This window comes from Platalea leucorodia (genome assembly GCF_965183815.1).
Source record: "Platalea leucorodia genome assembly, chromosome: 6".
In the NCBI taxonomy this organism is placed as follows: Eukaryota; Metazoa; Chordata; class Aves; order Pelecaniformes; family Threskiornithidae; genus Platalea; species Platalea leucorodia.
Genome location: NC_138828.1, coordinates 72,972,518 through 72,998,461, shown reverse-complemented (window position 1 = coordinate 72,998,461; position 25,944 = coordinate 72,972,518). Strand labels below are relative to the sequence as shown.

General features: G+C 38.6%; 1 protein-coding gene across 1 annotated transcript; it reads left to right on the top strand.

Moving 5' to 3' along the window:
* Positions 1-338: 338 nt before the first annotated feature.
* On the top strand, positions 339-25,081 carry LOC309591912 (uncharacterized protein C4orf50 homolog). Its single transcript, XM_082314811.1, is given in 11 exon segments — positions 339-440; positions 1,179-1,319; positions 1,698-3,920; positions 4,686-4,787; positions 6,495-6,641; positions 9,573-9,749; positions 13,387-13,443; positions 13,877-14,059; positions 23,250-23,492; positions 24,611-24,965; positions 24,968-25,081. Coding segments are annotated over 11 exon segments (3,711 nt in total). The 5' UTR covers positions 339-425; the 3' UTR covers positions 25,036-25,081.
* Positions 25,082-25,944: the final 863 nt, after the last annotated feature.

Sequence of the window (25,944 nt, the reverse complement as noted above, 5' to 3'; positions counted from 1 at the left end):
TGGACTTCCTTTTCTTTTTGTTCATGAGCATATCATTTAGTCTCTGTTCTGATAGTGTTCAATCTGTGATCTGACATATTACATGCTTATTACTCAGATTTTCTTCCTTAACTCTGTGTAAAGTATGAAGGAAACATTAGAGGGAAGTTTAAAACCACAACATTTACTAGAAAATGTTGGAATGAGAAAATTGCATGAAATAATGGGTCCTTTGAATGTAAAACAGCAAAGGACATTTATGTGTCTGTTTTTCATATCACAAACACTGTATATTTATAATCTTTTTTTTTTTTTTCCCTCTTTTCCTTCTCCTTTTCCCATTAAGAATGAAGATCTAATCCAGGATGATGATCAAAATCTGAAACGGGGAGCAGTCTTGGATTCACTCAGAAGCAGAGCTACGCAAACTCCGGTTGTGCTGCTACATGCTGAAGAGTCTGGTATGGAAACAAACTGGAATTTTTGCTTTCATTTCTGTGCAATACAAGTGAAGATGATTTCATTCATGTGGTGTGCATGACTTAGAAGGTATAAGACCTTCTAAAAACCTCCTAATCTGCAAACTGTATTTTGGGAAGGTGAAGCAATAACTATTTGCCAGTATAATACTAGCATTTAGATATGAGCTTTCTCAAGAAATCGTAGAACTTTCAAGAAGCTAGAGAGATGAGGAATTAGGGGATACTTCCCATGTCCTGCCTGAAGGGAATGCTGTGCAGCAGTCAGATTTGCTTTTTAGACCGAACACCATGAAAGCTCTGATCTTCGCAAATTGTATCACTTAAACTCTTCCAACATAAATCAATGGGAATTTTATAGCAAATTTCAGTGTATGCAAGTGCAGACCCACACTGAATAATTTTAACCTGTAAGTTTAACCCATAAGTTTTCATCTACTCGCTGTAATGAGATGTATTTTCCATTTTTTAAATGCTTTGAGAACTGAGGGAAGATGCCAAATATACCTTATTTTAGAGCTTAATATTTATGTTTTCTTGTGAGGTTTGTTTTCTTGTTTAATGTTGTGCTTATCCCTGCATCATTGGTGATGCTTCTGGTAGAGAAGGTACTTTTGAGTACACTCTCACTAAACTACTTTTCTGTTCAAAACCTCTGGTCGGATGTTTTTGGGTTTGGTTTTCATGTAACTATGTGGGAGTGGCATTACACTTGTCCAGTGCTTTACCATAACAGAAACACCAGAATGTAGCTGTGTTGGGCTAAAGCAGATGGAGGAGCTACCAGAAGAACTTCTACCAGTTGTGGAATACAATTCCAGTGCCTTTCCAAAAGTTGCTGGTCTAGCTGAGATTGAGCAGGTGAGAAGAAAAGTTACCGCTATTCTTGCTATCTTTGTGCACAGTGAGTCTGTGAATTTTGAGATAAAATGAAGAGTTGGTGTATTTAAAGATTAATATAAGAGTAGCTTTAAATCATAGCTACTAAAGATGGTATTCAAGATGAATACAGGTGTGCACTAAGAAAATTATTGACTTATTTGTACCTTATTTGTATCATTACTCTCATCGCAAATTTTAAATATTTGAAAACTCGATATGGAAATATTTTTTTTCTCATCTGTCTGCAATCAAGTATTTTATGGATGAAGTGAAAAGTAAATTATGATTAACGACAGAGAATGATATATCTTAGCTTATATTTTTCAGTTTGGAACATTTCTCTTTTGCTATTACCAGGTCACCCCTGGAACAAAGAGGGCAGGTACTCTAGAAGATAGTTTCACTTTTTTCAGATGTACCCCAAGTTATTGTGCAGCAAGACTGCTTCCCTCTTGCTCCGAGAAGTTAACTAACGATGAGACAAGTAAGGAAACCAAAGATGAAGAACACTTTTCTCTCTTGAAGGAACAAGCTATAAATCTACCAGCAAAGACATTCCCTATTTCTGTGGTTGAAGCTTTGATGAGGAAGAAGCCCCAACTTACCTTGTTAGAACCTGAAAGCTACCACATATCAACTGTCACCACTGTGAAGAAAGTGAGGAGTCTGGATTTCTATGAGGCGAATACCACTCTTTGCTCTGATGGCCTCTGCCTTGTTGCAGAAGAATTTTCTCACAAAGCTTCTACACTTCTTTGTGGAAAGATGCCTTGCATTGTGACTGAAATTTTCACATCATCTCTAGAAAAATACAACATGGAAAAACATTGGGAAAACAAACATATTCTGCCAAAAAGCCTAAGTGAAAATAAACGTCTGGATAAAGTTGTTGATGATGGAAAGTATCACCAAAAAATCTTTAGAGGGAGAGCTAAAGGAGAAGAAATACAGAATGAGAAAGCCCAACCACAACAGGTGACCTGTGTTCCTGAGGAAAGTTCTAAAGTTTTAAATAAAACTGAATTGATCAGGCCTGGGAAGCAAGGAATGGAAGCCAAAGACAGCCTAGGTAGCCTGCAGGATGTCCAAAATTTATCTGTTGGTTTTAAAGACTTAAAGAGGCATTTTGAAGGGAGCCCTGAACTAATGGAGAAACAAGGAAACCTCTCCGAAATCTGCATCTCTGATGTGAATCGGGGATATAATGGAGAAGACATAATCAAAATGGAGGAGAAAGGAGAGCAACCTCAGAAACAAAGTCACCAAACAAACCCTACAAGCAATATTGGCCTGAAAGAAAAGAAAGACCAGACCCTGAAACTATGTGAACCAAACGAGAAGAATTTCTCATGTCAAAAAATAGCTGCTGAAAACATGCAATATGCATACTCTCAGAAATTTTCTTGGTCAAAGGAAGAGAGGTATCCACTAAACACATTGTGTCCTATGCAGGAGAGGACTGTGTGCTTAAGCAAACTGTTCCTGCCAGGGAGCAATTTTTATGAGTGTTTCTGTCATCTGTCACCACTGGAAGCTGGTAATGAACATAATGTGAAAATATATGCCCTGGAAAAAGTGGTGGCTGTGTGTTCTCAGAGGATATTTCTACTGATGCAAGAGAATGAAAATTACTCAAAAAAAGTCTGTATATTACAACAGGAGAATGAGAGATATGCTCAGATGATGTGTGCACTGGAAAAGGAGATGGATGCATATTTTCAATATATTTTAGCGGTAGATGAAGCTAACATTGTTTCATTCCAAAACTTGCTTAATGAGAAAGAAGTTGCTGGTGAATGTTGTAATGACTTATCAGAAGAAAACACCATGAGCCCAGAAACATTTTTTGTTGAATTCTTCTCTAAGAACCTCTCATGTGTTGAAGAGAAAAATAGGAATTCTGAGAAAGACTCATTGTCAATTGCATCAAATAAACTTCCCAGGAGTGTTTTATCCCTGGATGGAAGGAAAATGAGATATTTCCAGCTGCTTTCTGACCTGAAAGAAGAAAGAAGCAGATCCTTCAAAGAAATAGCTAAATTATTACGACACAAGGAGAACTATGTAGCAAAATATAATGAATTAATACAAGAGAGAGAGGGAAATTTACAAAGAATATCTCTTTTAGAAGGTGAAAAAGAAACTTTATTAGGATGTTTGGCAGAGGTGAAGTGTGAACAAGACAAATACAGGACCTTGGTTTCAGAACTTCAAGAGTGCAAAACCAGCTGTTATCAAACTGTTTCTGATTTACAGGAGGAAAAATGTGTACTGAAAAGAGAAATAGACAGAATCAAGAAAGAAACTTCAGAACAGCTTGATGAATTTCAGAAAACAAATGCAAACTTTATTTTAGAAAATAGCAAACTGAAAGAATTAATGTCTTCTTTGGGTTTCACCTATGAAGAGCTGAGAAAAGATAAACGTTTGGGAACAAAGGAAAAGATAGTAACACTAAAAGAAGAAAGTCAGCAACGTGGTCTTAAGCCAAAGGAAGTTGCAACAGCATGTAGAGTAACTCAGACTGAAGAAGAAGGAGTTCTGGTTATAGACCCCTCAAACTGTTTCCCCGGAAAAGAGGTAAATAATAACAATGAGGTATGTTATCAAGCAGGATCTTCTAAAGAAAGGGGCAGTTATAAATGTCATTTGGAGGACACAGCTAAATTAACTTTGTAATATAGAAAATGTTGTAACCTCCCATGTGTTGGAGATCTGAGGTGCTAAAGTTAACTTTGAAATAGAAGGCAAAATACCAGAGGGGTTTTTTCTGATTGTTGTATTAGGGAATTTTTAAGTGATACAGCAAGCTACAAAGTTAAAAATAATACTTAAAAGACAGCATTGTTCTGGCATTTTTAAAATTATTTATCTTCTTGCAAGAGTAAAAGTTTCTGGTAGAGCAAATTAATTTCCACAAACTTCTGTTATAATGGTGAAGTATTCAGGGTTGTGAAACAATCATGTCTTATTGAAAAGTATGCGCATGTTCTCTTACTAATTTTTCTTCTGATAGAGTCTATTTTTTTAATGTTTTGATTTTTATGAAACATATACCTAAAGACAGGATCTTTACTTATAGTGGATTTCTCATCCATGTTTTTCCTCTGTAGCCATGAATCTTACACCACAGTGAATTTCTATGGAGATTACTATGTTCTTGTAAAACCAGAATTATTACTTCAGTTGAGAATAATCAACAGGGAAAGATTTATTTCTAATATCTTGATTTTATGCAAATGTTTTTAGTAATTCAGATAGAAGGAAACCATATATTGTTCTATAAAAACCTGTGTGCCATTTTGTATGCATGAGAGGAGTCACGTCTTTCTGCTGTGTATCCAGGGCAGCATGTTTGAAAGCTACAGTGTGATGAAAGAGCAAGTCGAAAAGACAAAACAAGAACTGAAAATACAGCAAAAGGAATTAGAAAAATCAAAAAAAGAGGTAACCTCCTACTGTTATGTAACTCTGAGGAGCAAATTTGTTTTCTTTCTTGTTATCTTACATGGCTGTTCTTTCTGCCAGGATTTAACACTTTTACAAAATAGGGCAGTCTGATCTGCAAAACCAAAATGTACCTCTTTGATCTTTCAGTTAAGTGATGAATTGTGCAGTCATTCATGGTTGGCCAGAACTTCAAGTGAAGCTGCATTCTTCCAGCACACTTTGACAGAAGCTGAGTGCTTAATAAAGACACACTGAACCAACTATCTGCTGTGGCCATCTCTGGGCAGGCTGCTTCCCTCCCCTTCCCTAGGAATGAGGAGGAGTAGAAGGCAGTAGAAGCACTGAGGACTACGGCAAACCTGAATTCAAAGTAGTTTTTGAATGAGAGGCAAAATGATGAAAAATGTGACACTGTCAAGGGGTCTCGCTATATCCAGTGATGGTGCAAAGCATGCACACTGCCCCTTCTCTCGACATCTATGTACTAAACACAAAGTCCAACACCACCTACATGGAAACTTGTTTGGATGGCTAGTTCTGTGCCTGTGTAAAGTAAATCTGCAGTTTTAATACCAACTAAAGAAGCTTTCAGTGTTGTGCCTTTCCAAACGCATTAGAGTTCACATTCCTATTTTTTATTGAACAATCTCCGCTGCATGCTTATCTAAGCAGAAATGTATTGCTTTTATGGCAAAAGTGTATTTATGGGGCTGTTTCATGAAGTAGCAGGCATTGCTCAGAGTCCCTGTGGAAAAACCACTGGCAGTAACAAGTGTATTGAGTATGTAAAAGAGCAGTAGGATTATACATGGTGGGTGTACATAATGGTTGTCCTTTGACAGCTGCTTTATAAGGCTTCCCAGGTTTCATGTGAGGCAGCTGGAATGAAGGGGTGGATTTGGATGAGTGATGGATGGTTACAGGAGGACTTCTGACCTTGTAATATGAACATGAAGAGATCATTTGATTTTTATTTATTTTTAAAAATCTGATTAACTTGGATCCTTCTAATCCTTTTGTGTGTTACATGGAAGTTATGTGTTACAGCACCTTCCTCAGTTTACTTAAAAGAATGTGAAGCCTTTGCTTTCAAAAGGGAGAAGCAATGATCTCTCATAGGAGGGAAGGAGCTTGCTGTCAGGCAACCAGCTGATCTACTGAGTGGTTTTTTGTGGTTTTTTTTCCAAAACTACAGTTGATGTGTGTAAGTGGAGAAAATGCATCCTAGAAGAAGTACAAAGGTGAACATATGAAGGAGTTTTTTTCCTTCTTTGCATTTTTCATTTTTGACATTTGTCAGGAAGATTATTTTTTTCCCCTAGCTGATGAAATCTTACTTTCCATTTGCTCTGAGGGCTTTCGAAGAAAATTGTGAAACTGTGAGTGCATTCACCACTGCTTTTTTTAGCTTTATTCAGAATACTCAAGGTACCTTCAAATTTAGAAATCAATTTAAAAATTAATCTATTTCCTGCACAGCTCTAGTTAGATATGTTTCTATAGGATTTACTTTAAATCTTACTCATTTCTTATAAGATTATAGTGTATTGTGTAATTCCATTTATTTTAATCAATTTACAACAATTTAAAACTTGTGATGTGGAGATCAAACTCAAGTCCACGGTTGTAAGCTGGTATTGAGAAATGCTACCACTGCTAGACTAATTATACTCAGTAATTTTCCTTTTTTATTCTTCCCATTAGGCTCAGAAATGGTACACAGAACTTGGCTTTGCTGAAACAAGATATGAAGAAATCAAAACTCGTTTGACACAGGCTCTCTCAGAATTAGACTATCTTAAACAAGAAGTTGGGGACAAAATGCTTGGAAAGCAGCACTGCAAATTAATGGTATGTATGTAAATGGAACAGAGAAAAGTGCATTCCTTTGAAGGGAGTGTTTTGGATGCAGAGACACCCATTATTGCTATTGGCAATGGATTTGAAGCAAGTACAGAGCACCTAGAGTCACTGGAGCTATAAACTTGAAAGTGAACAGGTATTATGCAAGGTAGACCATCTGTCTACAGGATAGTCCAAAGTCTGGCCTTTGCATGGGCATTATAGACACCTCCATTTTTTTAGGAGGACTCTTGCCCTGCTCGCTTTAGCCAGAGTCATTTTCTGAGGTATGGATTTTCAAGTGGCCTTAATGAAAGGTGTTGGAGGAGTCTCCAGTGTTTCCAGTATTTGGCCTTTCTGCCTTCTAGCCCCAAGTACCAGATTTGGAGAGGCAAAATGAAGCTGTGATGCCGGGCTCTTTGTAGAGCAACTTCCACTGCCAGTGACCAGGTGGTGTGAATTAATGGGGAGTCAAAGTCTGTAACTGATTCATGCAGCCCAAGTGTGTATCCCCAAAGTCCAGGAAATCTTTCTGTCACGTGGGGGAGAGAAATCTCATTAGAATGTATCTATATCACGGAAATTCTCTTTTTGCTGTAAATGGAAGCTTTTTGAATTTTCAGGTGGTTCTGTGTCTTGATAGTTTTTATGTTTTCCACCAAAATGAAGTGTTTTATGGAAAGATTTTTAATTATTGAATAATCATCTGGAAGCAGCTTTCATAAAGACTTTTCAGCTAGCTCTGAAATTATTTCTGTCCTCCTTAAGAAGAAAACTGCAAAGAACAAATATGCAACTTTTATCAGCTGGAAAAGCAATTTTGTAGCAACCTACAATATTTGCAAAAGTTTGAACAGGTTAGATAGATATGGCTTCAGAAGAAAATAAAAACAAATTCTGGAAAATGTAAAGATTCTGGGCTCAGTGCAGTTGCCTAAACATCACTGTTGATCCCATTTAAATGCCTTAGGGCATCCTGGCTGAGAGTGCAGGTGACCACCGGCAAGTCATAGAATCATAGAATCACTGAGGTTGGAAAGGACCTCTCATTTTCTCATTGAGTTTTCAGACAAGCACAGCGCACACAAAATGAGGAAGATTTTGTTTTTATTTTTCATGTTTAGGCACCAAGTCCAAAGGCTAAAGATCTTGCCAGGTTTTATAAGAATGCAGTGTGTTAAATGCTATGCTTTGGTTATTTCCCAGTCCCAGCTGCTGGGTCCTTCACCCTTTTGGAGCTTGACTTAACCCATGGTTACTGTTAACTGGCATGTCTGACAGAGTGATCATAAATAAACCTTCTATGCCTCATTTGTGCTTTGAAACTACAGAAAACTGCTAGCAGGTCAGCAAAATGCAAGAGGAAAGAAGGAACTTCCCTCTGTCTTTAATCTGCAAGCAATTTTTTTATTTCCCCACCTCATGTTCCATTAAGCATCTTCTGTCAGGGAGTGTTTCCAGTTTTTATTTAACGTACTTTTTGTGTGGGAAAGAAGAAGATGAGGAAAATACCATGTCTTAAACTCATCCTCAGGCTTTTATCACTGCAACCCTGGTCTAATCAATCTTGATCTGTCCAACAGTTTCTATTGTTCTTTTCTCTTAACGCAAGAGGGAGCCAAAAAGTTTGGTACAAAGCATACACGACTTGCTTGAATGCTGTGCATAGAGGACTTGTTTCATTAGGAAGAACAGTATGAAAATGTCATATTTCTGTTTTTATCTGTGTTGTAATGATGTGTTACAGCCAGAGTGACATGATCTATCACTTCAGTTTGCTCTTTTCTATGAAACGGTGCCTTTAGTAGGCTGTAGTCACCAAGGGTGTCAAAGTTGGAAAGGCTGTCAGAAAGTGAGGGAAAATTAAACTGTCTTGCTGTGCATCATGGCCGAATATTAGCTGTTCTCTCAGCGGTATCGTTGATAATAACCATTAAAATCAAACTATCTTCCTGCATGTTTTATCAGAAGGTTATATGGTTTTACTGCAGTATATCATAGGTCTGATCAGAATTTTTAGCTTAATCACTGAAATGTGTAATCTTTTTAGACTTGCTTATATAACATGTTATTAGAAATCTTGAGCAGCTCTGTGTATTAACTCGATATTGTTTAATATAAGCTTGCAACAGCATATATGTTTTTCACAAGACTTTCTTCACCCTCAGCGTTTCCTTATTCTTAGACTGTATGTTTAATCCGATAATATCACTTCTAGGAGCTGACCTTATGATGCTGACCATCAATCTAAAGCTCTCACTAATCCTTTCAATCTAAGTGCATGAAATTGAAAACAAAATCAGAGAGGGGGGGGGAGGAGTTAAGTTCAGAAGCTCCTCCTTACACTTGTTCTGTACCACTATTGCTGCATTTTAATGTAATAAATATTTTCTTTTTAAATATTTTTGAAATTTGTACTTAAAACCTGATTTGTTTTATCAATAATCTTCCAAAACAAAAATATAACTGGGAGAGTGGAATTTGCTCTCTGAGATAAATATATGTGGAAAACCAAGTGGCTTACTGTATAGGAGTTGGAGCAGGAGACTGAGGACTTTTGAGTTCTATTCTTACTCACTATGTGACCATAAGGTTGGTCACTTAATCTGTCTGTGCCCCGGTTTCCCCAGATATGAAATGATTATAATGCAATACTTACCTTGAAGGAGCGTTGTGAAATCCGAGTCCTACACCTGCTCTCACAGGGGATCAAGAACTCCTTGCTCATAAATAATTTTAAGATTAGTGCCAGATAGTAGTACTAACATGTTTATGAAGTTTTGAACTCATAAGTTTTATATCAATCAGCTTTATTTTTTTTTTTTTACATACAAGGTAGGTACATATATTGATTGAGAAGTTTTGTGCTCTAAAACATGATTGAGAATATTTTCATTATTTTATACATCTAATTTGAAAATCTGTGCATTCACTCCCTAGACTGCGTACACTGTGAAAGATGGCCAGGAGTTAGAGGAGAATAAAATAGCCAATATGAGATTACAGCAGCAAGTGCTGACCTTGAAAGCCCAGCTCAGGGACCAGGCTGCATTACAAAGTCAGTTTCACGACTTGCAGAATGAAGTGGAACTCCTTCAGGCTCAGCTATGTGAAAAGGTATAATAAAGCTGTTTTCTGTGTGGTTAAGTGGGTGGACAAATCTGAGTTTAGACTTCAGATTCTACCTCTTTCTTCTCAAAGGAGAGAACGAAAATAGTTGTCTTTCCTGGGTACAAGTCTGAGGATAATTAAGTGGCTTGCAGGTGTATAAAAGTACCCCTGACTTCAGAGAAATAAGAAAAAAGATGTAAACTACCTGGGTGGTCAATGTTATGGAAAGGTGATAGACTATGATAAAACTTGCCGCCAGTCTCTGCTATAATCCTCATAACCTAATGCAAGCAAAGTGGTGGCGAAATTCTTTACAGAGCCACCTCCGTGGCTTAAATTGTCAGGATTTTTAATATTCCCAACTCTCTTGTTGCACTATATCAGATTAGGAAACATAGTGAGCTAGTGATAGTATTTTGATAGAGTATTTTCTAACTTTTTTTTGACCCAGCTGCTAGCATTACACATTAAGAGTTTCATTAACACATTTTTAGTTAGGTGTGTGGTTTGTATTTTTATTAATTGATGTAGTTATTCTGGTGAGAGCCCCCACATATACACAAGTATAATTACAAGGGCAGTTTTTACACTTGTGCGTTATATTTCACCTGGTAAACCAGAGCAGGTATGGGCACTAACATTTGCAAAGCTACTGCCTTGTAGTGTGACAGCAAAGCTGCTGCTGTCCGTGTGACTAGAACTGCTGAACTCAGGTAGAAACAAATTCTTGCTAGGACTTTTTTCCCTTAGATTTTGTTTCCTATTTCTTTGGAAACTATTTTTTGAAAAGGCGTAATAGTTACAATGTGAGCCAAGCTGGATTTGCCCATCATACTCTGAAACAACTAGTAAATGGCATTTTCTCAATAGTATTCTTCATACTATGATACAATGTGTAGAACACGCTTCTCCTCTGTCTTTCCTCTGAAATACAAGAGATTATCATCTTCTCCCTGCTGGGTGCAAGTTTCATCCTACTTCCTCCATGGTAAAACGTGTTCTACAGTTTTGGGGTTTTTTTTGGGTTTTGTTTGTTTGGTTGGTTGGTTGTTGTTGTTGGTTTTGTTTGGGTGGTTTTTTTCCTAGCCTTGTCATGTACTGTGATTTGCTTTAAACCAGTCCTATACGGAGGGTTAGTGGATTCTCTCAGGCATTGATTAGTATGCCTCTTAGCAGAATAGTGGTGGTAAAATGAAATTGTAGTGTCTGTTGTGTGTAATGATGGATAGTGCATATCAGATGGTAGGTAGGTGAGTACAGGGTGAGGCATGCTATCCATATAAATGGGCAACTCCTAATTGTTCTGTTGCATTGGCAAAGTGTTTTGCTCCATGCCTCATCAAGAATTGAATGTCATCAGTGCAGGGACTGTTGCCAGCTTTTTCTTTGTTCCCCCAGTGCTAGTGCAATGAAAAGACATGTCTCTCCTGTCCTATCTACTATGTTCCTGCCCAAGCCCACGATTTATTAGCAGAGGACCATGCAACCTCTTTCAGCATAACTGAATTCTCATAAAGGGATCCTTTTTTTCTTTTTGATGCACATAATATATTTAGTGTAGGCTTTATAGAAATAAAATTGTCAAGCAAAATGAATGCAAAGGAATCTGTACTTTATTGCCAAATAATACTGTATTGATTTGCAATAGAAATGGATTTTACCTGGTGGGATACTGTATTTTTTCTCCATAATCAGAAAGCAAGTTTCCCATGAATAATAAACATTTTAATCACAAGGTACAGGCTAGGTCATCTGGCTCACGTCCTAATAGAGGACATGCATCAATCGTGTCAGAGCAGAAAGTTGTTGATGTTCACTTTTCAGAGCCTGCCGTGGAATACACGTTCAGAAAATCCCTCTTTGTTTCTTGCATTCTACAACATAATATAGATAAGAAAAGGGAAGACTTTTCCTCAAAAGAGTATTTTGGAAGATTCACAGAGCGATGGGAATATGAGTGCATAATGAAGGATACTGAGTCTTTAATGTGATGCTGCTTTAATGAAATAATGTCACTGATATAGGGCTCCACCTAAAAAAATCCAAAAGCATTTGGTAAAACATAAGACCAACATTAATGCTAGTAGGGCAGAGTTTGTGTGCCAGGGCCTATCCGTGTACAACCAACTCCTTGCACTGCTTCATCAGGCCTGTCAGCCTGACCTTGGTGTCGGGGAAGGTCATGGAGCACATCATCTTAAGTGCCATTATGCGGCACGTGCGGGACAATTCGGGGATCAAGCCCAGCCAGCCTGGGTTTATGAAAGGGAGGTCCTGCTTCACTAACCTGGTCTCCTTCTATGACAAGGTGACTCACTTAGTGGATGAGGGGAAGGCTGTGGATGTTGTCTACCTGGACTTTAGTAAGGCCTTTGACACCATTTCCCACAGCATTCTCCTGGAGAAACTGGTTGCTCATGGCTTGGAGAAGTGCACTCTGTGCTGTGTTAAAAACTGGCTGGACAGTTGAGCCCAGAGAGTGGTGGTGAATGGAGTCATATCCAGTTGGCGGCCGGTCACGAGTGGTGTTCCCCAGGGCTCAGTGTTGGGGCCAGTTCTGTTTAATATCTTTATCAATGATCTGGATGAGGGGATCGAGTGCACCCTCAGTAAGTTTGCAGATGACACCAAGTTGGGTGGGAGTGTTGATCTGCTGGAGGGTAGGAAGGCCCTGCAGAGGGACCTGGACAGGCTGGATTGATGGGACAAGGCCAACTGTATGACGTTCAACAAGGCTGAGTGCTGGGTCCTGCACTTGGGTCACAACAACCCCATGCAACGCCACAGGCTTGGGGAGGAGTGGCTGGAGAGCTGCCTGGCTGAAAAGAACCTGGGGATGTTGGTTGACAGCCAGCCAAATATGAGCCAGCAGTGTGCCCAGGTGGCCAAGAGGGCCAATAGCATCTTAGCTTGTGTCAGGAATAGTGTGGCCAGCAGGACCAGGAAGGTGATAGTGCCCCTGTACTTGGCACTGGTGAGGCCGCACCTCGAGTACTGTGTTCAGTTTTGGGCCCCTCACTACAAGAAGGACATCGAGGTACTAGAGCACATCTAAAGAAGGGCAGTGAAGCTCGTGAAGGGTCTGGAGCACAAGTCTTAGGAGGAGCGGCTGAGGGAGCTGGGGCTGTTTAGCCTGGAGAAGAGGAGGCTGAGGGGAGACCTTATTGCTCTCTACAACTACCTGAAAGGAGGTTGTAGTGAGGTGGGGGTTGGTCTCTGCTCCCAAGTAACAAGTGATAGGACAAGACGAAATGGGCTCAAGCTGCACCAAGGGAGGTTTAGGTTGGATATTAGGAAAAACTTCTTCACTGATAGAGTAGTCAGGCACTGGAACAGGCTGCCCAGGGAAGTGGTTGAGTCTCCATCCCTGGAGTTATTTAAAGATGCGTAGACATGGTGCTTGAGGACATGGTTTATTGGTGGACTTGGAAGTGCTAGGTTAACGGTTGGACTCAATGATCTTAAGGGTCTTTTCCAACTTTAATGATTCTATGATTCTGTGATCTTGTTTCTGATACAGGGTCACACAAATATGCAAAGTGTACACCTTGGAAATCAGGTCTAAAACAAATAGCAAAAACTGCTGCAGTATTTTAAAATGACTCTTGAATAAATTAATGCAGAATATTTTTCCACCTTTCAGGAGAAAGAACTTCAGAAGACAATGTCTGAAGCGAAGTTTATGCTAGCTCCTCTGAAGGTACTGTATTTTCCTGAAAGCTGATGCAGGACCTACACAAAGGTGTATCCCTTTGCTTACAGGCTTCTGTGCATGTGCCTGCCTTCTGTGGCTGCCTCTGACTTAGCTGTTGGCTACTGGGCTTTAGGCAAGGGCTTGCTGACATTATTGCTATGGGTACTCTTCAGCCTGTCAAAAGGGTGACCTCGCGCATGGAAAGGGAACGTCTCTTTCCAGCTTACCTGTACACACGGATTGCTGCTGCAGGGTGCAGAGACACATAATGGCCTGGAAACATAGCTATTCAATCTATAGCTTTGGGTCAAAATCATAGAATGGTTTGGGTTGGAAGGGACCTTAAAGATCATCTAGTTACAAATCACATACAAAATATAATCTTGCAGTCTCAACAGGGAGTAAAATCAATGTATATGTGTTCATGCCACATACATAGGCTAAGCTGGCTTGCCTCACCCGAAAGTGCCAGGAGAGGAACAGCTTCATTACCAGGATGCTTAGCGAATTTCACAGGCGAGGAATTATTAACTCTGCCTTTGACGAAGAGGTGAAAAACTTGGTGAATGACATGGCCCTGGCAGAGTACACAGTTGCTTTTACAGCAATGTATGATCAAGAGGTAAGTGTTTGTACTTCCTTGTAGGATCCTCCCGTTTCCGCTATTGTATTAAGTCAGTGATTATATTTTTTTAAAGTGTTTAGTGAGACTCAGTGTATCCTTATGAAATTTATAATCCTTATAAAATATGTCTCAGCATAATATAAATAAAATATATCTCAGCATAATATAAATATCATTTCAGGCAAGTCAGTGGGGTTGGCTGCTTTGCTGCCGTTTTGGTCAAAGTTTAAATCTTCTGGAGCTTATCGCAAAGTATGTCAGTGCTCCATGCAAAAACCACTTACCCAATATTTTGACAAAATATCTAGCCTAGTGGGTAATGCAGCACATGATACAATTTGACTTTAAATATGAATTTTGCATTTTCTTCCTGCACAATGCATTATCGCAGACTTCTGAAGAAATCAGAAAAAAAAAGGTCTAGAATGAATCATTTCAAGATTTAAGTCAACTCAGTGGATATTCATATTCAACAGGGAGTTAGTTACTTGTGTTTCAGTGGCAAGAGGAACCACTGTTCGAATGGGATACGCTCTGCCTTACACCTGGTGCTGTTCAGCATAATCATTAATAGCTCGGATGCTGGGAATATACTTCATATTTTTGGGGTAGCACCTACCTGAAAACATTCTTAAGGATGGGAATCTGAATCTGGCAACCTGGAGAAACAGGAATTCCCTTATAGTACTTCAGTAATCTTCAAGCAAGCTCTTTTTTTTTCCTTTCATTTTCTCTCTCTTGTTATTCTAAACAAAGCCTGTAAAAATAGCCAAACAATATTTAGTAATGTTTGTGTCAAGTGTACTCGAGCAGAATCTTGCTGGTTAAAGGGGAAAAAAAGAATGTATTTTGCCTTACACATTTGTAAAATATTGGGAAAGTGGCTGCCTAGAACAGCAGGACATGGAACATAGGTTCATAGTATTTTTGTACTTCAGCTAACACAATGCACTGCAAAATGAGTACATAAAAATAATTTATTTTTCAATGATGTTGACATCTATTTTTCATCAGCAGAAGTAGAGATGCTTACAATGGGCATATAATATAGTAAATCCACAGGATTATTTCTCTGATTATTTTACATTTTTACACACAGAGTGGTATTCTGTATCACTCTGAAGAAGCTTATTCTTCTAGTGTTATTAAGTGTTGCAAGTTATCACTCAGTCATACTTGTTTCTGTGGCAAGAAATAATTTAACTGCATGGTAAGGAAAAGGTAGATTGATTCTTTAATGTAAATAGCATTCAGTTTCCCTGTAGTAATTTGGAAAATAAACAAGAGAGTTTGCTGGTTCATGAATATTTTTTGTTTGCTTGTTTGTCTTCTACTACCTATGTTTGACTAGTTGAGGTTTTATATGCTTTGACTTTTTCTATGCTTTGGATTTTATGTGCCTTCATATCTACATATATCTACATATACCATCATCCTATCGTGAGTAACGCTGTCAGTGTAAGATGAAAAGGCAGTGTGGCTGCAGGATGGGACAGGGCTCTATGTCTGGCTGTGTCTCCTCTGAGTATGTCAAGTCTGGGTCCACCACTGTCTCGCCCAAGCTCACACCGAGAATGAATGTTTTATGTGACAGTAGTTAGTAACTCATCTGTCAGAAGGGAGGTAATACTTCACTGCCTTCAGATATTTTCTCAGACGTTGCTGTGATAAATGAGCATTAATGTAAAGCTTCCCAATACAATAAATATCAAAATATTGTGCACATTCACACTGTCTCCCTGAATGTCTAATTATCACAAAACTTAGCAGCTCCAACAGGAGAGAATTAGATTGAATCTATATTCTGATGGCCAATGAGTTCATTTGCAATGTAGGAGCCCCACATTCAATTCACTACTTCAGTAGACATTTAGCTATTCATGTTAAGTGGAGCACAAAGCCTTTCCCATAGTACCCAGCACCGTAGTGGTCAGAAGTCCCACTTAGGCTCAGGCACGCTGGGATTCGAGCCTGGTTTTTTTTGGATCATGCAGAGAACAGGCTGGCTCTTGCTGGGCACCATAACATTGAGCTTTGGACCATTCAGGTCTGTAATTCCGTGTGTAACAGGGGAAACCTTTCCTGCCAAGGTAGATCTGTATGTTCCCATGAAAAATTTACATTTCTGTGGATCAGTTTTCCAATGGAAAACATTTCAGTGAGAAAATATCCAAGTGTCACTACTCCTAATTTAATAAATAATGGTTACAATCACAAAGAAGAGAGACTCTTTCATATTCATGTGATACATTCCTTTGGCTTTAAAAATCCTGTACTAAATTCTGTACACGTATGTTAAACTGAGCTGACTTTTCATCTTCGAGGATTCATTTTTTGCATTTCAACTCTTATTCTTGCTGGAATTCACATCTTGTATTCCAGAGCTATGCCCAGCTTTTACTTACATAAAACTCCTTTGAAAGCTGATTCCCTTCCTTCCCCTCAGATTTTCACTTCTAAATCATTCCTAACATTTGAATGCTTCTAGAGAAAACCCGGTGGACTGATGCTTCCCCCTTCCCCTGCCACCTTCCTAAATTAAAGATTTGCAATTGGCTTTATTCATTTCTGGACCCAATGACAAATGGAAGGCTGTTGCACACTGGCAGCAGACCTGCCTGCTTTGGCTTACTGATGAATTTCAACCAAAAGTTTGCAGTGATGCATGAAGGGCTAATCCAGCAGCCTTTGAAGGGAAAAGGGACTCTGTATTCAATTCAGTGCCTGGCCTTTTGTAGTTCAGTAAAAAACTTTGTGCCTGGTTCTCAAAAGAAAATATGTTTTAAAATTCTTTTAACAACTCTTTTTTTTTTCATTTCTATATGGAATTAGATGTAGATTGGATAGATCTGCCCTAGCTGTGTGCTAGGAAGCTCTGGTTTCAGTGGAGGGCTTATGGGCATCAATAAGTTACTCATGCTTAGAGATGAAAGTGAACTTCAGTTCTTTGCTCATTCAGGACACAATGAATGATTGGTCATTCCCTTCTGTTTGCCAGAAGTATTTTCTTCCCAATGCTCATCCCAATTAAAATACTAAAACATGAAGGCAGTGTAATGCAAAACCAACCATCTTTGGAGCTTCTCTTCAGACTTCACTTTCAGTGGTTGAGACTCTGTTCTCAGACACGGCAAATCACTGTTGTCCCAATGGCTTCATTTTGCTGACTTTCTCTAAATGGAAACTTCAAATCAGTTTGGTTCAGCAAAACAGCATGCATTTTGAATTTTGTCATTCTTGATTATTTTCACAGCCCAGTGTTACATTCAAATGTATTTGAGAAATAAAATTGCTTGGATCATTAATTTCTTCCAGCAGTTTACTTTTCACTGAAGCCAGATATACATACACTGGAGTAATCTGTTCAGAAAAGAAAGTCAATTTTCCTTCTCTTAATATTCTTTTCAAGTCCCTGTAACAAGGACTAGATTTTGAATGACTTTTCCTCACTATGAAACTGTACACCATGAAGCTCTTTATTTGTAATTTAGTTTAATTGAGTAATTTAGTGTAATTTAATTTAATTTTAGTTTGGTTTATCATAATAAACATATACTATTGCACAGAAGAGGTTTTACTTCAATTCCTTTTCATCCAGAGAAAACACCTATGTCACTGTAGTGAAAGCAAAAATTCTGTGCAGGATGGTGAAGAAAAGCTTCATTGTGTCTGTCTCAATTTTGAAAAAATAGCCGTTTTGGGAGCCATAGGAACGACAATGTGTGTCTAATACGGACTTGAAATTTTCGGAGGCACGAAGAAGTTGATTTCTAAGCTTTTGTGATATATTTTCCTTTTAAAAGACTTAAACTGAGAAACCATTGGAGCCCCTTATAGTGACACAATAATAAATTTGGGCAACTGACATAATTAAAACCTTGTCTTATTTTGTGTTTGGAAAATGAAAAGCATGTGTCTGGAGAGGACACGTCCCAGGGACAAGGGCTGCCTCCAGCGGGTGCACATGGCACTCGGCACAGTGCCATAGCTGGGATTCACATGCCCAATGTCAGACACAGAATATGTGGCCATTTTTGGCCTTTTGTCATGTCCCATTTTCATCATCTTATTGGAAAGGCCTTGGCCTCATCTTTCTTTTCTTGCTGTTGTAGTATTAGTCATGGACATTATTAACAGTGATTGTTTCTCTGCCTTTCCCAGTGGAAAGTACACAGGACAGCATTCATCAACTGATGTTAGACACTCATGTTCACTAAACAGCTAACAAAAAGGACTGGGACTGGGGTTTGCAACAACTGGTTTACCTGGGTTAGTAAGAGTGGGAAGCAAGAGAAGATGCTTCAATAACTAATAGGAAATGTGAAAAAGGAGTCTCCGGTTTTTTCTGAATTTAGGTGTCTACTTGCAGTTTAAGAAACAAGCTTTACCCAGTTTGACTTGCTTCAACATGAGGCTGTCTCCATGCTGCTTTTGATATATTAGCGAACCACACAGAAGAACAAGAGAGCTTGGCTTACCCTTCACGTGAGCTCATCCCAGCCAGCGCAGATGTGCAGTATTTTGGGGACTTTTCTCTCTCTTTCGGGTTGCATGTGGAGAAACAGGAGTACGTTCAATTCTTTCCCTCAAATGACTGAGCCAACGTGTCCTGGTTTTATGTCAACAGCCTCTGTCCAGATGACTGATGGCTGTAATGGATAATGCTGCTGTACTCATTCACTTCAATTTCTCTTGCGCTGGAAGGCTTTGACTTGATGATATATTTATATATTCTTTCCATAGTGGAGCTGAAACCATTGTGGCTATTTGCCCCCATTTCTCAGGGCTGAGAGGGAATTTGTGCAAGGAGTATAGGGATAAATGGTAGCACTTTTTATTGCTTTTCATCAAGTCATCTTAAACCTTATGGGTGGAAAGCTCCAGGCAAAGAATATGTCCAGTGTAGTGAATTATTTGTTTTACAGAATAGGGAATAAATGTGCAGAACAGTATAGCTTAATCCTACTTTGTATCAGGGGATTTTTTCTGAGATACTTTTTGGTAGAACAATGCTGCTTTTTTTTTTCTATTTCTACTCATTTCTTTGCAAGAAACCACTTACTGCATTCCTGTGAATCATGTTTGAAGGAAACAGACCAGAAATAGCATTCTCTGATACACTCCTTAAAATGATTTGTGCATGGCTGGTGAGATCAGAAGCTTTTCTGACACTGAGGGTGAGATTTATTTCATGTTTGATGTCTGTACTTCAGACAATCACGTCCGTGGTCTGTCTCTTAATAGTTAGTGGAAAGAAAGAGATACTTACAAGGAGGTGTCCCGCCCATTTAAGGTGTCTGCTTTAGGTAAGGTGAGAAGAGTTGGAGAAGCTAGACTCCACTGGTTGTGAAGGGGGCCAGGAGGAGACAGACTTCAGTCAGATGAGTCCCACCCCCAGAGAGGGGAACAAGTTTAACTTTGGGGTTTCAGTCTTTTGGGGACAGTGCTGATCAAGACCAAGGGACCTTTCAAGACAAAGTTTTTTACAGGAAGAGGCTTCTTTTTCTGACATTACAGAAAATGTGACTTGAATCATTGGAATTCCAAGGGGATGAAAGAGAGGAGACAGTGGTTGTTCTTTAGTAATTTTTTTTAAAGAAGAGTAAAATCTATTGCTGAGAGATATGTTATTTTTGACCTTCAGAAAGATTATTAAAAATACTGAAGGGTGTAAAGTGCGGATTAAAAACAGTTAAGGGCAGCCTGGCCTTTCCAGTGAAATAACTGATAAAGCTGTTCAATAATTATGTAAATGGCTCTTTGTACAGAGGCTATACCAAGAATTTGTGGTGGCTGAGGAGATGGTACATAATCAAGGTTAGTGCCATTTTAAAGTGAAATTGGGTTTGGTTGACAAAGATTTAGATCTGTTTCCTGACTTCATACATAATACAGATACTTTAGCGGTGATTTTTGCTCTGATTCATGGGCAACAGCATGCGTTTGCCTAGAACAGTAAATTCAAGTAGAGTAACAGCCATGATTAAAAAAAGAAAAGCTTTAAAAACTAACCTTCCTTTATTTTCTGATAAGTGTTAGAATTTAGATTAAGATAAAATGTGCAATTAAAAATATCCAGATGAATTAAAATATTTTATTCTTATCTCTGACACCACTGACTTTTTTTTTTTTTGTAATGTTGGGGGAAGGTGATGTTTGTTTTTTTTTAATGTCAGTCCTTTCTAGAACCTGGCAGTATGCAAGTTTACACTTCTTCGGGTTTGGTGGAATATCACAATCCATTTCCTCCTAGGTGGGGTAATATGTGGAAACTTTGGAGGAAAGCAAAAAATATAAAAGAAAAACGGAATCAATATTGTAAATAAATAAATAAATAGGGAATAATTAACTAACGGAATAAATTAATGTCTGGACAATGAGACAAAATGCAGGATTTTTGCTTGGCTACATCCATAGCGCTATAGAAAATGTGGTCTTTAGTGTTTCAGAGCATCTTACAAAACACTGAGGACGAGTGTTTTTGAGAGAATCATATCAGCTTTCAAATATAGCGTAGACCATACTGTGAAAACTTTGACAATGTGGTAGCAGCTTCACTCATCAGGGTTTGCATGAACCCACCTTTCTACTGAGTTTCACTACTTTGGCTGCAGCAGAATTTAGTAATCCCAAGAGGCAAAAGAGTGTGTGAGTTGAACAGCTGAAGGAAATAGAAGGCAAGGAAAGACCCCCACCAGGAGGTTATTTTTCTAGAAATGAAATGTGGCAGTGTCACAGCTCTGATTTGTGTTTTTTTCTGGTGGCTGTACCAGCTCTCCTGCCTATGAGGAGGACAGTGATTTGCCTTTGCATGGGTCATTGAGCTCCAGAACTTGTTCTGCTCCTGCTGACTCTCATCTATCACCAGGGGTGCTTCTAACTGTGCTCCCTGTAGTGAGGAAATTCTCATCAAATAATTTTAGATCCAATCTCTTCATGCCTCAAAACATTTCAGGGCTGCCCTTTGCAACCCCTCCATCGCTTTCAGCCAGCTGGCATTTTTTGTGAGCGCTGGGGAGATACTGCACTCATAACCTTGGTCAGAAACCAAGGTGTTCTGAAGCCTTCTTTGGCTTCTGTGTTTACAGGGGAACATCCAAATGCATAGCTTTCACTTTCCAACTGATCTATGCCTGTGATGCTAGGATATGATTGGTTATTCATGCTACCATACCTAAATAAATGCTGTATCCAGATAGTGTCACAGACTCCCTCTGTAATGAGTGTAGAGAAAGTAAGTCTTTTAGGGAAGAGCAGCAATCTAAATTATCCAGGAGTTGAAGGACCACTCATATTGACCAACTTCGGGCACACAATTTAGATTATTGTTCCATCTTGTTCCCTGGCCTCTTGTTCAGCCTGAAGTAAATGATCCAGGTGGTAGCTGTTACTGGGGAGTGTCTCTGCTGGCCAAACATGCTGCATTTGGTGCTTCTAATGGGACCAATGGCCAGAATTCAGCAGCATTGGTTCCTAGCTCTCATGGTGGGGAGCCAAGAACAGAAGGTGAAATGGGATCAAAGGCAGTGTTGATTGTTTGTGTTTACCACTCACATTCTCTCACGCAGTCTATCCTGGGAAAAGGTCTGTCCTGCAGCACACCAGGTCTAGAGACAGACAGGCACAGCCCACCCTCCTGACCCTACGAGCTGAATACCAGTGTGTTGGTGTACTTAAGAATCATAAGATGCATACTTTGGGGGGCCCATGAGCTTTGAGGGTTGCTTTGCAAGCAGAAGATGAGAGTGATGAGCTTTTTCAGGTCTGGCTAGCTTGTACATGTCAACAGCTGGGATTCAGTGTCACCTGCAAGGCTATGGGACAGTACAGCACCGCTGATACCTGTATGCTCTAACCCTGGCATCGGAGCTGCTCTTGAACTCCTTGCAAGCAACATGTTTCTCATAAAGCTCCACAGTGATCACTCCTGGAAGACTTCTTTTCTTGGCAATGGCAACAGCTTACACACCGTACATTCTTCTTCATGCCGTCACAGAATTATATTTTGGTGCATGAGCTTGTCAATAAATGCTCATCTTTTTGGGGAGTCACCAGAGCAATCTTACACCACTATGGCATTTCAGAATCCTTTGATTTTTTTTTAATGGACACAAGTGATGTAGCTAATGCTCATTAAAGATGTACAGAGGAAAAAGAATACATTATTTTAAGCAAAATGTGCTTTATATTAAGTAACCATTCCTGATCTGGCATATTTATAATATTTGCATTTCTGGAGCTTTTGCAAGAGGACTAATGGCAATGAGGTGATAACTTGTAATTAGATATATTAATTTTGGAATTAAATAAATAATTATTTTTAAAAATCCAAAGGCTGAAACTGTCATTAACAATCTTAAATTTGTTTTTCTGTGCAATTGCAAGAAAAAGTGTAACATTGATCTTGTAGCTTTAATAAATTTGTATTTGGATGATAAATTGCTACTGCCCTGTGACAGTGATTTAAGTTCACAAAGATCTTCTTTTCCTGCTTGCAACTGTTATGAAAAGGTGCATAATTAAACAACCGCCATTTCTCTCTAAATTTGGCTTCAGTTCAGTGAAGATATTCAAGAAGGATAATGTTTGTTGTGGTGTTAAAGTTGATTTGGAGGTGAAATAAGATCAACTGAATTAATATTATTTTTATTCAGAATAGGAAGATCTGCTTAAGAGTTCATGCAGTTGAACTAAGACACTTTTGAAGTCCATTCAGCTTAACTTTCTTGAGCATTTGTAGGTAGACAAACCCGATTTTGTTATGTTGTGTGGAGTGAGAGAATATGTGTATAAAAGAATCATGTTATAAATTTTGAGATTCTTCAAGAAGAGACCTAACATTATTCAATTTTTAAAATTAGTATTTTTTTCTACTTTTTATCTAGGTTTTCTTAATATCCAGATGCAAATTTTGGCTGTAGTTAAAGCTTAGAGATTTTTTTTTTGTTTTGGGGAAGAATTGATGAATGCAGGATTCCTTTTTAGACAGATGCAGGAATGCTTCATATTTAAAATAATTGGTATATTACCTTTTTTATTATTTTGATAAAAGTAATTTATTTACATTTAATTTCTATGAACATTGACTGTAATGAATTCATGCAAGTGGCTTCCACTAATCGAAAATAAACAGTGTTGGAAAACTTCATTTTGCTTGAATTTCTTAAAATGCTATTTTCTCTTGCAGATGCTGCCTTCTTCCACAGACATTTCACAGGCCAATGGACAGCCACAGGATCATGAGACATATGTCAACATGAATGGGATGACTGAGTCAATACCTGCAAACTCTCAGCAAGAGGTGGATAGCACCCACAGTTCTCACATCACTCCAAACGTGTTTGCTGGTTCTCCTATAAAATTAACAAGTCCAGAGAGGATCATAGCCTTGCATCAAGAACTAAGACAAAACCATCACAAAAATCGCCAGGTCAGTAAAAATATTCTCACTGTTTTTACTTTAGTGAAATCTATTATTCTTGGCAGTCATTTTATAAATTATATAGATATTTGAATGATTGCTTCCAGAGACGCACAGCTGAGTGTTAGTTTAAACAAGCTGAGGATAACAAACGCTTCATGTTTTTCATTATGCATTTTCTTCCCCATTGTTTAGGAATGGCTTGGGGCTTGTAAAAATAATTAAATTGTTTTGTTTTCATCATGGTGTACTTTCTGGTAAGACCATCTTTGAAAATTGTTGGATGTTTAAAAAAAAAGTTGTTATGTTGATCTTGTCCTACCTTTTTTTTCCTCCAATTCTGGTTTGGTTTTTTGGTTTTTTTTTTTAGTGATCCAATTATTCCTATGCCCTGAAGCTCTCTGTAGTAATTTCCATTAACTGCAGGAATCCTGTTAAGAACAGAGCTGATCAATTGCAATTGCATTTGTGACAGCCTGCTGCTAAACTAAACATGCAGGAGATTTCACCCTCTCTGAGACAACATAACCTCTCCATAATTCTACAGAAACAAAATTCAAGTATGCAGTTACTGGATCCAGCTAGCTAGAGTAGCTACAAATATTATTCTGCTGAATTTCCTTTATAATCTTGGATTAAAATAAATGTAATAAAACAAATAGAAACATAGTTTCTGCTTTTGGCATTGAGTTGAAAAAATATGCAAGATACTGAAATTTCCTTTTAGTTAATAAATTTATTATACAATGAAACGGTGACTCAGAATTCTGATAGCATGTGAAACTCTTGAGCTGTTGAGTCCAGGAGATATATGTGACAGCTCATATTCAGTTTCCTGATAATTTTCTTTATCACAGTCACATATAAAAAGAATCAATGAAAATATTGTCATAAAAGAAAATTATTAGGGAGAACAGAATGCTAGCAGTTCTTTGATTGACCTGATCTTTGTAAACTCAGGGATTTTCTTTCTATATACATCACCTGAGCTTTAATTAAATCCTAATGAGAGCATGACACAGGCCTGCTGTACAATTATATGGGAAGCTACAGCTGAAATCAGCCAAAATGCATAGAGTGGCCTGGGACATCCAAGGTTATGTCTTCTTTTCTTCTTTCCTGCTCAGATACCTTCAGTTGTCTCCTCCAACTCAAACCTGAAGGCTGACTGCAACCTGCCACTGATCCATGAGGAAGCCCCTTGGCCTCTGCTGTCAAGGATGAAGGATGCACTGATGCCTCCGGAGCGTAGTGCTTTCTGGGCCACGAAGGGGAGGGATCGGTTGTCGAAATGTGATGATGTATTTTGGGGTCAAATAGGAAATCAGCATGCAGGTGCTATTCCCCAGGGAATGAAACAGAAAAATGCCATTATGAATAAGGCATGGCTCTCTAGAGAAAAAACAGATGGCTCAACCTCAGCTACCACAGCAAAAAGCTATTTGTCAGACGTGTTGTCAGCAAGTAATAAAGGTCGAAATCCTGTGGGGAGAAATCAGCTGCACAGGGAAGAATAAAACCCGCAGAAATAAAACAAGGTAAAGCATCTTAGCAATGTGATTTTCTCATTGTTACAAAAGTACTAACCATTTTTTAAAACAAAGATATTTTACTACTTAGCATGGCCTAGCAACTAGTTTGAAATGACTGGAAAATTTGCATGAAAAAGAGCTGTAATACTTTTTGTGATCAAAATTTCTTAGAACATTTGACGTTACTGAAACCTATGGAATTTTCAGTAGCCGGGCTGCCTCTCCATTTTCTTTTCACCGCTTGTTTTTCACCGCTTGATTTGCTTTTCTTTTAACTAAGACCATGAAACAATCTATTAAATCATTTTAACTTTTATGTATAACCCATTTCTTCAGTGTGCAGTGGCAAGTTCTGAAAGAACATCTGGCTTGCATGACTGTTTCCTCTGGAACTTAAGGAAATGTCATGTCATGGACTTCCTAGAAACACATTTTACAGAAATTTGGGAGTAGTTTTGCTGTCAGTGTTTTTTTAGCATCTTGGGATTTTGAGGGGGGGAAGTATTCAGGTTTTTTTGGGTTTGGGGGTTGGTTGTTGGTTTGGTTTTTTTTGTTATCCTGCTGACCTACAGCAGAGTACTCAATATATACCTGTAGGTTGTAGTATCTGTAAAATAGCATCCTTCAATTGTTACTTTTAAGCTCCTTATTCAAATTGCAGCTTAACTTGAGGAGTTTTACTGGACACCTTCCCAACCACTTTCTTCAGGTGACTGCTTGGGCATCATGAGTACAGTAACAGCGGAGTTCAAGGGATGGATAATTCAGACTGCACCCTGTGCTGCCAAACCCCTACACCTACAATAGGGACAAGTGAATGCAGTGCCAGGCCACCTGCGCTAGCACAGCTGTGACAACGCTTCCTTGTAGTCTGGCTCAGCAATAGATGTGATCTGAGCTGCATGAACATTTGATGGATCCTGGTTATT